At 33.0% G+C, this 17,605-nt stretch overlaps 1 protein-coding gene across 4 annotated transcripts in view; it reads right to left on the minus strand.

The window, feature by feature from the left end:
- LOC111626274 (ATP-dependent RNA helicase vasa-like) overlaps nt 1–16,926 on the minus strand; it is an 85,008-nt gene extending 68,082 nt beyond the window's left edge. For 2 of the 4 annotated variants that reach the window (XM_023369594.1, XM_023369591.1), the window contains exons 1-2: nt 16,847–16,926; nt 3,645–3,674 (exon numbers count right to left, since the gene is read on the minus strand). In XM_023369594.1, the coding sequence (XP_023225362.1) occupies nt 3,645–3,671 (27 nt within the window). In that variant the 5' untranslated portion in view covers nt 3,672–3,674; nt 16,847–16,926. Of the gene's footprint in view, nt 1–3,644; nt 3,690–15,545; nt 15,772–16,318; nt 16,430–16,846 lie in introns of those variants that run through there. The other 2 variants (XM_023369593.1, XM_023369592.1) reach the window with 2 other exon arrangements.
- Between the last annotated feature and the right edge of the window lie 679 nt (nt 16,927–17,605).

The following is a 17,605-nucleotide window of genomic DNA, read 5'->3' on the forward strand; positions in this document are numbered from 1 at the left end:
GCGCCACATGTAAACAGATGAACATGGCAGAATTACGGATGAGTTTCAGTGAGTGCGAGTTCTTTTGCTGTTAAAATAGTGTAAATTTGTAAAAATATTTGCAAGAACTTTGTTTCATCATAATTTCACAATTTCTACAAAATTCCCAAACAAAATTAATAGTTCACCCGGATTGTCTGGGTGAAAACCGGATGGGTGGTAACACTAATAGGTTTTTAGAGTTTTAATTCAAATATAACCAGTTTTGAGTGGTAGTATTATAATAAATTGAGATGTTGCCATTAACTTTATAGCCCATATATATATATACGAAACCTCTTTATTCATCATTAATCTGTTCCTAAAGATTTAACGAATATGGAAAATGACATGTTTTTTTATAATAAATTAATCCATTCCCACCCTAAAAACAGATACAAGAATAAAAATTTTGTTGTTTGTAAAACTATCTTTATTGTACTAAATACAGTATAGTGGTAGAAGGGAAAAAGAGTAAGGTTATTATAGTTTAGAAAAAGACATACCATCAATTAAAACATTAGGTAATTCCAATTATGATGGGCATATTAAATTCTTTGGCTAAGTTGGAAACACTAGGGAGGTTGTGGCCAAAGTTTTCATTTCTAAAACGTAAACATCGAATGTTGAGCACAGTCTTCCTGTAAGCCTAGAAGTTTGGCAATAGCATTTGGAATGTTGAGCATGATTCCAATGAGGTTCCAAATGCCATTATCAAACTTCTGGGCTTACAAGATAGTGGCACTCAACATTCGACGTTCACGTTTTAGAGGTGAAAACTTTAGTCACAACCTCTCTACTTTGTCCATTTTCAGACTAAGCAATTTTTTTTAAAATCTCTATTGTTGTTCTAACAGCTTTCCTTTTTTGCTCTTTTTCTTCACTGCACTGTGTTGCAGCCATTGGAACTTGAGTTTTTGAAAATAAATCAATGCAAGAAACCAAGAACACACAAAAACTGATTAACTATAGCTATGCTGAAATAGTGTTGCCAACTCAAAATTCAAATTCATAGCTAGACATTTTAATAATAAAAATATTCAAATCATATTGTTTCCATTAAAATTGTTTGATTTTTTATATCTAGATAGCATTATAAAAATAGCTAGGCCATTATAATTTAGGTAATTTGCATAGCTAGATTGCTCATAAATACACTAAATCTAGAAAAGTATTAGCTAATTTGGCAATACTCCTACCAAATTCATGAAATTGGTAATTGTGTTGAGTGATATTAGCACATCAGAAATTTATGAGCTTGTGTTTGGAGAGCTTTCATTTTGTTTTCATTTGTTGTTTTGGAGTTTCTAATTTTGAAGTTTAACTGCAAGTACTTTACTATATGCACTGAAACCCTAATCTAAGTTTAATGTATATGAGGGGTGTTCAAAAAGTATCGGACCTTTATTTTTCCCGCGTAAACCAATGATGCACGGGAAATCTCTTTCGGTGGAGTTGTGGAGGGGACAGTCATGCACAGTCCTGAATTTTTTTCCAGCCTACAGAAAGCCTCAGTCGCCGGCAATCGACCTATAAGTGAGGACGTGTAGCGAGCGCTCATCGGATTCCACTAAGTTGGAAAATGACTGAACAATGTGAGCAGCGATATTGCATCAAATTTTGCCAAAAGCTTGGCGATACCAAAGCGTAAACAATTCGCAAGATTCAGTAAGCTTACGGGGATGATTCTCGAGGCCAAAAAACAGCATGGCAGGTCCGCAGCAATGTCATGGTCATGTTGACAGTTTTTTTTTACTCCCGTGGAGTGGTGTATCGTGAGTACGCACCACAAAGCCAAACCATTGCAAAGGAGTACTACCAGGAGGTCCTTCATTGTCTTTGTGATGCTGTGCAATGCAAATGACTGGATCTGTGGTCAACCAAAACTTGGCAGCTCCATCACAATAACGCACCCACCCATTCTGTGCATCTGATTCAGACTTTCGTTGCCAAACACAACACTCCTGTGGTTCATCACGCTCCATTCTCTCCAGACATGATTCCATGTGACTTTTGGCTGTTTCCCAAGCTGAAAATGCCGCTAAAAGGAACCCGATTTTAGTCAAGAGAAGACATCATGCGGAATGCGACGGACCGGCTGATGGCCATTCCAAAACATGCGTTCCAGCAGTGTTTCCAGCAATGGCAGGAGTGCTGGGAGAAGTATATACATTACCAAGGAGACTACTTTGAAGGGGATTAGGGTTTTGTACTTCAAAATCAATAAATGTATTTTTGCCAATCAAAGGTCCGATACTTTTTGAACAGCCCTCGTATATGTAGAGTACATAAGAATCATTTGGATTTGAAAGTGCAAAATATTAAATAATCTTCAAAACGACATTAAAATCTTTACCTAATGTTTTCTAAGCCAAAATTGAATGAGTTAATATCTTATTGGAAAATATAAATTGACAATTTCACAAAGTAGGCAAATAAAAATCAGAATTACACAGAATCCAGAAATGTTCATTTTGTGAACAATGTAAACTGTTTCCTTTGTATAACTAAATTATATTAGTTTAGTATAAAATAATGCTATTAACTTAAAACTTGATATTATACTGTACTGATTCGAAAAGAGACCATGCCAGGCTTATATACTGTAAATTATACAATTTGTAAAAAAATTAAGTTCTCTCTACTATTTTAAGAGAAAGAAAGTTGTTTTTGAGTAGTGTCAGGAGGTTGACAATACACTAGTTAGTGAGTGACCTTGTTGGTTCGAGTGGAAGGATAGAAATGTTGCAAGCGAAATGAGAGATGGATTTCCTCTAATGCAACCTGTCACATCTGCCTAATGTGAACACACCCTAACTCATAAATCAAGTGATTTTCTTATGTCTGTTGTTCTCTGTTTTTATAGTGGTATTAAGATGAAAGTGTGTACTTGCACCTTAATTAATATCACTATAAAAAGTCCATGAGATAATGGACAGTGCAAAATAATGTGAGAAGATGGAGTTGAGGCATTATCGTGTTTTGATTATGTAAGAGTAAAACTAAGAAAAGTAATTTAGTAACATTAATAATCTATAATAAAGACTGACATGCTATTAAATTTATCATCATAAACTTAATTGGTTATATTATAAAATTTTAACACAATATTCTACTAAATCAAATATGTGCATTTAATGAACATTTAAAATAAATTTTATATTGTGAATATATTGGTAACAACATTATGTGACTATACATAGACATCTGCATGCAGCTTGTTTCATAAATCTTGGCCAGACTGTAAAAATGCATAGCAGCAGTAGCAAGCCTGTTTACTTAGTACTGTAAAAGGAATGAATTGTTTGACAAATCTGATGAGATTACTGTCTGCTATCAAAAAGGGGCTTTGAACTTCATAAAACTTCCAGTCCTAACAAAGTATTGCCTAGGCAAGATATATGAAACAATTTGTATACATCATTCAGATGATAATAGAAGTAAAAATTTGTTGAACTGATAACTTAATCAAGAGCACATGTAAAAGATGGAGTTTTTAATTCTATTAATACTCTCAAAATTTCAAAATTTGTATTTCTACTTATAATTCTGGCTCTTGGCATGGCCTTTCAGACTATATAAAAAGCTATTCTATAATTATTATTATAAGTAGAAATAATACTTACATTAGTCATATCTGTTGCACCCCACATTTTCTGAAAGTACAAAACCTTTTTAAAATTAAAATTCTCAAATAATTGACAAATGTTTGCTAACGGGACATTCCAATTTTCAACGCTGACTAAGTGCCAATCTCAACGTTCAGTAAAAGTTGTTCCTTTTTTCAATGTTGAAATGGCACTGTTATCAATGCTGACTCAACACACTCATCACTCAACAGATATATTGACTGCTACTTTCCAAATGAATTGTGGGTAATTGGTGCAACATTTGAATGGAATCCATCTTGCTGAGAATGGAATTATGGGAATTAAGCACTTCATACTCGAAGTTGGAACATCATTGATGATGTCATATTGTTGGTTTCAACACTCAACACTCTTGTTGAAAATTGGAATGTCCCATAAGAGATTAAACAACAAAGAATAAATATCCTCAATATTTAAAAAAATATGTCTACAGTATAAGCAATCTAAATCTAATCATCAAAAGTGAAGTTTATCCTACATAATTTTTACCATAAAGAAGAAAAACCAATTAGATAAAGGTTACAGTTGCTCCAAAAATTAAAAATAAACAATCTTACAAATAATACAGAAAACACAAAAAAGCTCCAAATTCCTTTGCTCATTTTTGAAACCAGGTGACCTTATGTTTCAAGATCACCTGAGTCCAAAAATGAAAAATCTTGGGAGGTCATTTTTGACTAATTCCCATACTTTCCGTCATATATAACAGAACCCAGAAAGTAAAAATTATTTCAGTTTCAGTCTCCAAAAATAAATTCATCATAATTCATACAAATTTTGGTATGTTCTAGTAATTTACATATGCCCTCATTTTTGGGATTTTGTTCAGTTGCCTAGTTGCCTTCTGTCCTTCATATCCACAGTGAAAAGTCATATCTATAACAGCAGTGTGGAGTTCAATTCACTTGGGATGCTCTAGGAAAATATGCAAGTGAAATGCTTGCCTAAACAAAGTGAGTGATCCTATGATACAGCACTTAAAAGAAACAAATGGCTTTCTTCTTATCTTTTGAAAACTCGAGCATTTAAAATATTTTAATGTATTAGTTCTCTTTAATTTTTCTGATGTTTAAACAAACTGTTTTATTATAGTTTAAATAAATTAAACCCTTGTCCTCCCGCGACGTCTATGAGAATGCTCCGGGGAAATCCGACTCCAGCTGTGTTCAAGATCATCCAGATGTGTAAACAATAACTCATCGGTGTTAAATTCCACAGAAAGGCGAGACAAAGGAACTTAAATGATGAAGCTTTTTAACCAAAATTAACTCTTTCGTTTTTTTCGGTTTTAAGTATTTTTTATGTTTAATTAAAAATTTTTTTAAAAAATGGACAGAACGGGGGTAACCCCTTCCCGCCCGCGCTCGAGTGTGACTCGAGCAAGTTTCATAGCGTTACGTAAAAATCGGTCGTTAAGGCCACTTTTGAAAAAAAAAATTTTTTTGAATTTTTGGAATGTTTTTTAGGTCCCCAAATTTTTTCAGAATTTTTTGCCCGCGCGAAAAAATTTTATCGCAATTTTAATGAGCCTTTGATAAGGCTCGATTAAGGCTTAATTGCTTTTTAATGTTTTTTTAATGCAAGTTTTTTATCAAAATTAATTAATCGTTCTAAAGTTGTAGTGCACCGATTTTCCTTCGGTAAACTTATTAAAACTGCTTTCTGATGTCAAAAACGACCTCCGATAGTTTTTTAATTTTTTTTAATTAATAGATTTTATTATATATAAGTTTAATTAATTAGGGGGGGGGTCGAAAATCGCAATAAAATTTATAATTTTTTAAAAATATTTAAAAATATACCGCCAGATTGAATTCACCCCACTTTAAATGAGTATTGAAAGAACAATTAAGGAAGGGCATCTATTGTTGACCACTTCCAGCAGTAAAACCATGTAAACTGAAATCTGTGCATAATTAGTCCATCAAAGCAGGTTTACGCAAGTCATCTTCATTGGAAGCATCATAAGACGACCCCTTTCTCAACAACTTAATAGGTTGCATTACTCATGGATATGGAAAAAATTAGTGCACAAAACCTTTCTTGTAGTCGACCACACAGTGAGGTGTTATTGGGTCTTTAGAAGATAATGAGAGCTTCATGTTATCAGGTGCATGTTTCCTACAAGATGTCTATTGAGCTCACTTATCGTTTTACAGCTACCACATTTGTGAATCTCTTAAAGGAAAATCCAGTTGTTGGCCACCATAAACAATTTTGCAACCATTGGTTGACTACTGGGCAAACAGCCATGATTATTTTTTTCAGAATGTAAAGAAAGATCTAATAAAAAAAATTATTTTCTCCATGACAAGTATAGAACAATCTATTGTCATATAAATTTTTCCTTTCATGTTACTACAAAAAAAATCATCAGTCCAAAACAGCATTAAATGGATGTCTACTGGTGCCATTACCCTATATTGTCACCTGCAAAAATTCTATGTATAAAGTAAAAATTTTTAATAAGCTTAAAAATTAGGAATTTCAGGAAATTAAGGCATTGTTACAATTTCTTGGCAGTTTTTAACTTCATGTTATTTTAAATAATTGAAATTTTCAAATCAAACTTTCCTGTAATCACATGAAGTCCCTTGAATTGCATCAGAAGTATATGTAATAAAATAACATTCCTTTATAAAAAAGAAGCATAGTAGATCTGAAGTAGTTGCATGATTCAACATCCACATTAGCTAAGGGTCAACTTCTAAAAGATCTGGTTTCAAAACCGTTTTAAAATCAGACAAAAACCAATTACAGTAGAATCTTGTTTCAATGGGATCATGAGCAGTTGGAAATCATTCGTTGTTCTGAGAATCTGTTATATTGTGAACAGGTTCAAGTATAGCCAGAAAAATAGACAGTTTATTTGAAAAAATTTGTTTAACTTCTTACAGATATGAAATATACCAGTACTTGAAATTATACACACTCTTGACATATCTATTCTTTATTCTATAAAAACATGTAAAAACACTAGAAGTGGTTGGAATACAAGAAGGAGAGAAGCAGTGTTTGCATGTGCACTGTATTAAAAATTGGATTAATTAAATTGTAAATCTACCCAAGTCCCACATGTTTTCTATGATTATTGTTTAAGTTTACACTTATTGCTTTATTTAAATAAATGTCTTTTTTGATATACCCCCAGATCTCAAAAGTAGTCAGCCTGAATAATATAAGATTTATTCCACCTACATGTAAAACACAAAAGATGCAAACAGTTGTGTTAGACCTAGACCACCTTTGGCTTCTGTGACAGCTTGCAAACACAAGTCATCAAATCCACCAATTTGAGAACTTCAATGTGATCTTGCTCCATTCATCAAATAAGGTCATCCAGTAGATTTGGATGCTTATAGTTTTGTAATCAAACTGACCCAAGATTACTCTGATCATTCAAATTGTTTATACAAACAAACTATAGCAATCTGATCAATCTCTATCTACATATACAAATGCCATCTAGGATCAACTGGATTGCAATGAAACTAATCTGAGTGGAGGGTAGAATCGTTTGAATCTGATAAAGATTAAATATGGCAACCTCCACTCCACTTAAAGTCAAGTTTATATAGTTAAGAGCAATGAAGTGTGTTTAACTGTTGAAATGAAAAGTATTTAAAACCTATAAATCATAAGTAAAAATATTATTAAAATATCCGATATACTGAGATGAAAAAGTAAGTATTAAGAGAATTTTGCAAGATTGTATGGCAAGAATGCATGCTATGTACTCTCCCATTTTGTGATCAATTTCATTCACAGAGTAAATACAATTTGATCGTATTTGTATACTTTCCGCCAACTAAAACACAACAGAAGCAATCTATATCACACGACAAAGACTGATCTGATCTTGCAAACTGATCCATCTGAAACAAAAAGTATGTGCACCCTTGCAGATTTTTCCTCTTGGATTTTAGGATTCTGCTCCAACTTCTCCCAAAGATGTTCAATGGGATTCAAATCCAAACTTTGGGGTGGCCAGGTTAGCACTTCAAATCCCTCAGAAACCAAAAAATGCTTGACAAGCTTGGATGAATGCTTCAAGTTGTTGTCATGTTGAAACAAAATCATTGTTGATTCCCCCTATCTTCTGATGAAAAACAAAAATTTTTTTTTAATATTGCCCTATACATTTTTGCAACCATGCAACTGCAGATTTCTCCTGCCAGGCAGCCAAGTCCACAATGAGAGAAACACCCTCCCTGTACCATCATGTATTGGGAATAATTTATAGTCCCAACACACTTGGCAGGTTTTGTAGTTCTTCATTTGCCAAACAATTTGGCACCAACTCAAGCCCAAATTTCATTGCACAATCACTTTACTCCAATTACAACTCAGGTAGTTTTTAAATGTTCCTTTGTAAAGGTCTCTTTTTTTACTGGTCTCTTTGCAATGTTCATCTTTGAAATGAACATCAATGTGCAATGCCTTTTTTAAAATTAACCTCATTGAGTTGACAATGGACAGTTGGGTGGAAGCTAGCAGATTAGTGGAGCTTTATATCAAATGATGCAGAATTCTCATGATGTGCATCACAGCCAATCAGAATGATGATGATTTTGAACAGTGTTTAACTGCTCCATTTTATAACCTTGAAAACATCTTTGAATAAAAAATTTCTCTCTTGGAATTGCACTGATGCTCTCTCTTGGAATTGCACTGATGCTTTTGATAATCAACACAGGAAGTTTGAGGTTTCAGCATCTTATAGCTCAGCGCTGTCCAACTGGCGGACCGCGGGCCGTATACGGCCCGCCAAATAATTTGTACGGCCCGCGAGTACATTTTACTATAAATAAATTTGTTACTAAATTATTATTATTAATATTAAAATTATTTTATTACCGTGTTTTCCCGAAAATAAGAGTGTCTTATATTAAATTTTGCTCTGAAAAATGCGCTAGGTCTTATTTTCAGGGAATGTCTTATTTTTTCCAGGAAGAATTCACATTTATTATTGAACACAAAAATTCCCAAGTCGAACTTAGACGAGAGTGACGTATGTCCGGTGTGTCGAACTGTCGCCTTTTTATAGCGTCAACATCGGACTCGCTGACCAATTAGTGCTTACTGAACCGTAGCACTATGCAAATGTCATGTGGTTTATCAACCTTCTTGGCCCCCGAAATGTTTGGTGAAGAAAATATGGCCCGCGGGCTATGATAAGTTGGACAGCGCTGTTATAGCTTGATTATTCTACCTAAACTTGTCCAACACAGCATTATTTTACTGAAACTTTGTCTACTATGAATTCTCCAGCAATGCTAAAATGATCTTGACTGATCACAGAAATTGAAGAAAGAATCAACCTGATAATTTATTGATGAGATTACAGTAGAACCTCGATTATTCGACCTAATTGGGGACTGGGGTTGGTCGGATAATTGAAAAGTCGGATAACCGAAAAGTATGAAAAAATCCATTATTAGTGTAGTATATTATTATATCCCATGTAATTAGTATATTAGTATATCATTATTAACCTACTTTGCGTTGAAATTTTCATTGATGTTAAGCCTAACAAAAATTTTTTTAAATAATAATCGTCGCTATTGAATCGTTAAAAATTAGAAAATTAAGCCTCGTTTAAATACTGGCGCCCTTTCATGGTCGAATGAGTGTTGCCAGCTAAAACACGTAAAAATAATATTATAGCAGCCAAGACATAGCCAAATATTGTAGCGCCACATCACTAGCGGACATTTGAAATTTGCCGACTAGGACGGTCGGTTAACTGAGGGGTCGGTTGATCGGGGGTCGAATAATCGAGGCTCTACTGTACCTACTTTTGAATACATTTTAGCTCTCTGAGGAATTATTTCCTAATTTTGAGATTATTGGTCAAAAACTAACCTAATTGATATTAGTGTTCTAGCTATTTGCATAGTTTCAAAGGCTACTCTTGGTAAATTTTCATTGGCAGGTAACAAAAAACTGTATTTAATGTTTGCATTTGGCATTATTTCACCTGACCCCTTACTTTTAACTGCTACTGTACTGTACATTACAAGATCGTATATTATGCCATACATGTGTACAACAAAGCACTTGGACTATGATGTAAGCACAAAAAGAGAAAGTATTTATGCTTAATTTGTTAAAAAAATTCATCCATTTGTTTTGATGCCATTTTCCTGCCTTTGAATACAGCCACTTGATGTTAACACTGTCATGTACTGTACAGACTCTTCATTTATGCTGAAACTTGTCAGGAAGGTCTTTACAACTTGGAAAAGCTCAATGGCCTTGCTAAATTTTGGCACTACACTTGGACCAGTGTCAGTGTTTTTATCTTTATAAGCATAAAATTAAGCTGTAAAATCAAATTAGTTCTATGGAAAATCTCCATAAACTTTGATCTATCGACCCGGAAGTTTCGCAAGCACCTCACTGATAACAAAAAAGAAGTTTAAAACTTGAGCTTTGTAGAACCAGTAGTTTTTTCTACAAGTGTTTGCAGTGCCAAATGAAGAAAAAAAAACAGCTTTTTTGGCAATTTTTGCACTTTTAAATTGCTTATATTTCAGCAACAGCTTTATAGAAAATCTTGAAAGTTTGCCCACTAAGAAAACAATTTTCTTTCAAATGAAATATTTGGAAGATATTTCAGAGATATTCAGAATTACTTCACGGCAACTCTGATTCCTGCATGCATGTATATATATATAAGCGACTTCACTTGACAGGGACTCATGGCAGTGACTCCTAATAATATTTGCTATGCTGGGGATAGTCTTTATAATTAATACATTCTCCTCTTATGTTTGTCTTGAAAATTTTCAAGTTTTCTATTGTTCTTAAACACTATCCAGGTTCATAGATAAAACACCTCCAAGTTTCAACCTGTGGCAGCACAGTTGCTCATTATTTTGACATAGGCACATAATGTGAGCTCTCTCCATTGTTCATGTCAGGCTAGAGTAAATTTCTTATCGTAGCCATGATTTATTGCAATTTTTTTTTTTTGTGTTAGAGTTCATTCATTGTGTTTTTAATGCCTGAACAGTGTGTATAAACCTGTTTTACAAATGCTCTGAAAGCAGCAGTCTTATACATAACCAGATTGTTGGATATAGCATGAATGTAGAATGGTTGATTTGTTGGCTTTTAGTATACAATAAAACATATTACATAAAACTGGATTAAGTCCAATACACATTTACCAGAAATATCAAGCACAAATTATACTTACTAAAAATAAACAAACATTTGATTTTCAAATCATCATCCTTAGGTTAAAGTTAGTCGAATATCAATGTGAAAATTCGAACTTCACTTTTAAAACACATGAAGCAATCATTTCATTGGTTGGAAAATGCTGATGTCAAATGATGATTATTTTTTAAGTAATAAGATTTAATTTATAGTTTTACTTCAGAAATAGATCTCTATGCTTTCAAGAATGTATCTGCCTCTGTAATTTATGGTCATATTCCAAAAACTAGCTTTGTATATTTCAAGAATATCTAGATGTTTTACATACATCCTAGCAGGAACTGGACGCATAAGAGTACTCAATGAAACAAGATTAATATTGTTTTCTAATGCAAATGTTGCTAACATTGTGGTGAAAAAGCCCTTTTGGAAGAAATAATGGCACTTCTTGATACACTTGTAAAGATATCAAGCTATTGCTCCTATGTACAACCATTTCTTGTATCTGTTGTCTATAATAGGGATAGAATACACCCCAGATGAAGTGTGTTGGTAAAATCCTTAGCATTCCATAATAAAGAAAATAGAGTTAGGTTTCTCATATAGGAGATACTAAGTAGGTTTGTTCTTGCAATTTGTTGGTATACCTTAGAAAGATGTTGGTTGAATCTGACAAGTTTGTTAATTTTAGATTTGTCCTTCTTAGACATGTTCCCAGATTGATATTTACGTATGAGATTTTGAAAGAGGCTGGAAGGATACACATGTTTCACTTGCAATGTAGTTTAGTTCAATCTCTCTGAATGATGTTGGTGCTGACACAAATGCTCTTTTGATTAGTGCTCTGTAAGTTGATGTTTTAAATGTATATGGGTGTCTAGAATCTGTTGGAATGAAGCCAAACAAGTTTATGACTGGTTTAGTTGATTCCAGGGCTGTGGAGTCGGAGTCGTGGAGTTTTGATGTTTTAGCCGGAGTTGGATGGTAAGGAAAAGTCGGAGGAGTCGGTAAATTTTTATGCAACTCCACAACCCTGGTTGATTCAAAGATGGCCAGGAGTCAATTGAAAACTATCCAACAGTAACATTGATAAAGAATTGTGACAAATATTAGGTAAGGATCCAAATGTGACCTGTAGAATGTTGTCAGAAGTTGAGAGTGTCTAAGGACTGTTCACATAATTTTATGTAATCATTTGAACAAATGTAAGATCTGTTCCACTTTGTTCTGCACTCACTGAGGAACAAACGGGCATGCTCAGGACATCAAAACAGTCACTGTAATCCAATTTTCTCAAAAATATTGTCACAGGTGATCAACAGGTCATAATTGATGAAACACCAAAGTTGTGTGAAGTCATCAGATGAGCCTACACAGAAAACTTCACTTCCAAAAATTGCACGTCAAGATTGCTTGTCTGTTTTTATGATTCCAAAAGGTATCATGCACAAAGAATTTGTCCCAAATGGTCAGAATGTTACTGGAAATTATTATTTGGGTATTTTGGAATGTCTTTGAAACTAAATTTTACACATACAGCTGTAGTATCATGCTTAAGGAATCTGGACACTGCTGCAGGATAATGGACCCTCGCAAAAAGAGCACCACCATTCACCAATTTTTGGCTCAAAAAGTCTTCTAACCCACCATATTCTCCCAATCTGGCTCCCTGTGACTATTCTGTTCCCAAAACTTAAAATTTCAATGAAAGGGACTCATTGCAAGGACACTCCCAAGATTGAGGCTATTGTGACTAGTACTGAACCAGATACCAAAATAGGGAGCTTATGCCTTAAAATGCTAATTACTTGTTCTGAACATTGTATTCCTGCATTGTATTTTATTCAAAATAAACATATTTATAAAAACATTTTTTGTAAGTTTTTATTTTTCCTAGAGCAAAAGTTCAGTTTCTTTTTAGACAAGCTGTATATGTTCAAAAGGAATAGTGTTAAGGAGGAAGTCTCTAAAGATAAAAAAAAGCTTCAGCTTAATTGATAAGATTCTGTACAGACTTAGAATCTAGTACAGTAATACAACGACTTACGCAAACCCGGAGTTACGTGATTTTCAAATCTCGTCGATTCGTCTTTTGTTTGAGCGCCACGCAACCCTTGATTACTCACTCCCCCCCACACTATTGTTCAGCTTACATGTTCGGATGTGTCGCGCGGAATCCACACATAGTTACAATTTATTTTGTGTTATTTATTTCTGTGTTTGTTATATCTATGGAGACTTGAGAGACTCTACTATGTCATCCAAACAAAGTAGAACTAATTCTTCTGCATCAAACAAGAAAAACTATCTTTGGAATGTAAAATTAACATTGGGTATGTTCGTAAAGTCGAACGAGTTAAACGAGAATGACGTCATCGTTATTCCTATTTCATTAGACTTTGTGAACAATTCGTTACTAACGCGTTTAACTCGTTATTATTAAAGACTTCGATACAAAAATGAAAATTTGTGAATTGGCAAAGAAGTTTGATCTACCGGAATTGTCGGTCAGAACAATTATAAAAGGCAAAGAAAAAATTCTCGAAGCTGTGAAAAATGCTCAATCTTTAAATTCAAGCATCATTCGTAAACGTCACAGTATTATTGCTGAGATGGAAACGTTAAAATTATGGCGCAATAATCAAGTAAATGTGAAAAATTGTAAAATAATATTGGCCTAATTTGTTATACATATGTATTATCTAAGATTTTATTAAACATTTGTTTCTAATTTATTGTTTTCTTTAGTCTCCGGCCCCAATTAAAAATTATTTGTATGTATTTATATGCGAAATTATATCCCGACTTACGCAAATTCAACTTACGCAGTTACCGCTCGGTCCCATCTATCGTGTAAGTTCGGGGTATTACTGTACCATGAAATGACCATTCAACAGGGTAATTTTTTTAATTGTCCACTAGTTCCTGTGGATCCTTCATTGTGTATTTGTAGCCACCTAACTATTCTGCTATCTGTGTAACTATTTTTCAGTTGCTATTGTTGGTGACATAGCTTTATCTACAATTGGTCTTAGATATCTGGTATATGGATCTTTGTAAAGACAAAGGCATGTCCGAGTAATGTATAATTACCTAATTTAAATGCAAGCCTTGGTGAGTGATGTTTTGGTTAATTTCTTAACTTTGTGCTGCAGTGCTTTCATATCCATCATTATGTGCTCACATTCCATGGACATGATATAGCATTCCAGTATTTTAATGTACAACCTTTTCATTAAAACTACCACTCAACTTTTGTCAGCTTTTAATAACTGAACTTGATTGTTCAGTCCCATTTTCCTGTACTGTCATCGATATATTCTCAAACTGCTAGGTCCTTGATGTCTGCAGGGATATGAAGTCAGCAGAAAAATACACAACTCCTGACTCAGTATTTTTTAAAAATAAGACTACCATAAAAAGATCAGATTCCCAATTCTCTATCCATGGTTGACTACTCTGTTGTCTCTTAAGACGAAGACTGTAGCAACAAGAGACTTCCTCATAGGTGTGCTTAACCCCCAATAACTTTTCAATATTTGGTACAATATTGTATGGGTTTAATAATGTTGGTTTATGTGCAAATATTAGACCAAATATAAGGGCTTGTTCTAATACTTTTGACAGAATGACAACTAACTTACAGGTCCCACCATGGGGACGTCAGTGTTCCAGGTATATTTGACTGTTAAATTTAAAATATCATACATAGCAAAGTTATATCACAAACCTAGACTCAGTTCCACCTACAAATTAATTACAAAATTCTGAGATTCCCAGGAATCATATCACTACAGTAAAACAGCATTTTGATTTATAAGCTAATGCTAAGGATAAAATTGATACAAGTAGGGCCCCAAGCATATGTTCTATCCTAATTGAAGACAATACTTTCAAGTGGCAATGAAATCCTTGGGTTGGCAATGAGATCCTTATCCCAAAGAGTTCAAGATCAATAAAGCTACAAGGAAGTCACTAACCTCATTTGTACGACATCCCTGCAAGCCCAGGGTGTCAGTAGTTTGTTAAGACAGTGCTGTTAAAATATATCCGAGGAACATATAAAGACTATCATTATCCCCAGCATAAATGTTATCTGACAATTTCCTAAAACCATTTAGCAAAATACACAATAAGTGCACACATCGTCATACAGTACAACCGGTCACATATTTCTATCACGAAACCTCATTGGGAATGCGTCCCTTCAAACAACATTCTGCCTAAAAGAATTCTTAAGCGTTCCAGAACTAGAAGTTCTTTGACTATTCAAATTTTCAACAGTAAACCTGAGTAAGACTTCTCAAAGACAAACATCAGAGCAAGATCGAAATTATCTGCCGAAAAGAGCAAGCAAGGCTATAATTTTATCACATTACAGAATACATCTTTTTTGAATTATTATACCTTAAAACAACCGTCTGCATGCATCTTTGCAGAAAGAGTCCCTATTCACATCCAAGGACATAAGTCGACACATTTCTAACCAGATTAAAGGACGTTTAAAAATGATTAACTTCCATTCATTCCATCCAATCCCATCCAAAAAATTTAACAATTTTTTCTAGTTAATAATTTCAAAACATTAAAGTTTATATTTTTTCATTTTCATTTAAAAATTAGTCTTCACATTATATATATATATATATATAAATANATTTTACTTTAATCAATTTTGAACTTAAAATATTTAATGGTAAAAAACAATACCTTTCTAAAGAAAAAATAGGGATTGATATCAAGATAGGAATTCTAAAATTCACCCTTCCATTACAAAAGACATTGAAAAATGAAAATAAAAGGGCAAGTAAAGGATTTTCCCTCCAAATACATAGGATATATATGGCAACTAAGGACAACCAGATATGATCCTTGGTTCAAATATATCATGGCCACGCGAGTATTATGTAGGCGGTTTTTTCCAAGTTCTGATAGTCTATTAAAAAAAAAAAAAAACAAGTGTAAATAACAAAATGAATTTATTACCAAAAGTTAGGTACAAACATGATTACTTTTCAACATAATCATGTGAAGATTGAGGCATTTATCATATCTGTGGACGAGCTTTTCCATCCCCTTGTCGTAGAATGTTTCTGCCAATAACTCGAGACGAGCCATAACGTAGCCACTTTTCCCATTCAGGAAAGAGGTGGAAGTCGCTCGACGCTAAATCGGGGCTATACGCTGGGTGTTTAAAGGTGGCAAAGACTTCCACCCAGCTTAAAACTTTTTAACGTACGAAGACTTCCACCTCTTTCCCGAACCGAAAACACAGCTAGGAGGGCATAGGTTCGAGACTAATGACAATCTTAAAAAAAACGTTTAGGCTCATCTCGAGTTACCGGGCGGCAACATTCTACGACATGAGGGCGGAAAAGCTCGTCCGCAGATACGACAAATTCCTCAATCTTCACGGCGATTAATGTCGAAAAGTAACCACGTCTGTACCTAAGTTTTGGTAATAAATTCATTTCGTTACTCACCTCGTAGATTGTCTTGAAACATTGTAGTTTAATTTAAGAATTTAAATTTCGTTGGATCATTGGAGAGAGGTTTAAGAATCTAGTTTCGTTTTCGAATTGTTTGACAGATGATAAAATAATAATTAATACCGAAATTTGTTACGAATTTAACATTAAAAATTATTATTAATTTAATGTTAAATTCGATGAAAAACAATTAGAAAATTGATTAGAAATTAATTTATTCACAAAGAACAATTCGAATTTATGCGCATTTACATTGGCGGGAAAATCCTTCATTTTGTAAAAAATTCTTTTTGAATTTAATAAAAATATTCTTTTTCTCATTTCAATTATAAAAAATCTTTATTATTTTCTTTATTACACACGCAAAATTTACATAGAAATATTACTTTATATAAATTCTTCGTTTATTTTATATAAATACGCTATTTATATCACTCGTTAAAGCTTTATAGAATTAATTATTAATAATATCGTTTGTAATTAATAAAATATTTAAAAAGAAAGAAAATTTTAAAGCCTTACCTAGTCAGACGAAATGAAATTCGAATACAGCACTCCAATCACTTATTACTTTACAGGTAAGTGTTGCCAGATCTTTTATACTAAAACCAGACGATAAGTTTCAGTTTTGGTTTCAAATTTGATAAATTTAAAACTGATAAATTTATTTATTATTATTTTTTTAATCTTATTTTTTTATTATATAAAATAATATAATGTGTATATATATGTATATGTAAATTAAAATTAAACTTTTTTAATTAAGTTGTTAAAAATTTTATACTGTATTTGTATAATGTAATAAATTTCATAGCGAAAATATTTTATAATTAATTGTTAATTATTTTAATGAATTTTTTTTTTATATATTAAAATTTTCTTTTTAATAGAGAAAAGAAAGGCGGTATCGACACTAAGAGGGAACAAAATTTTGAATCTCTGTAATGGAAGCGCGACACGTTTCTATATCGCCATTTTTGGCAGTAAACAAAGAATGTTCATTAGAAAAATTCCGGAGAAATTTCAATCGGTTTTAAAACTAAAATTGATTGGGATATTGAGATAAATTTAACTATAAAAACTGTTTTTCATTATATTAATTTCTAAATCCGAACATAATTTGCATGTCACAATCATAGTCATCGACATCATTATTACTATTTCAAATTATGTAGCCTAATGCTTAAATTTTATTAAGAATTAAAGGATTAATAAGTAATTAGAAGAAGGATCTCTAACTAAATTATTTTTTGTTTGTTTTTCCTTATAATTGCCGCAAAT

This window comes from Centruroides sculpturatus, unplaced genomic scaffold, assembly GCF_000671375.1.
Source record: "Centruroides sculpturatus isolate CEXI.00-Female unplaced genomic scaffold, Cexi_2.0 scaffold498, whole genome shotgun sequence".
NCBI lineage: Eukaryota > Metazoa > Arthropoda > Arachnida > Scorpiones > Buthidae > Centruroides > Centruroides sculpturatus.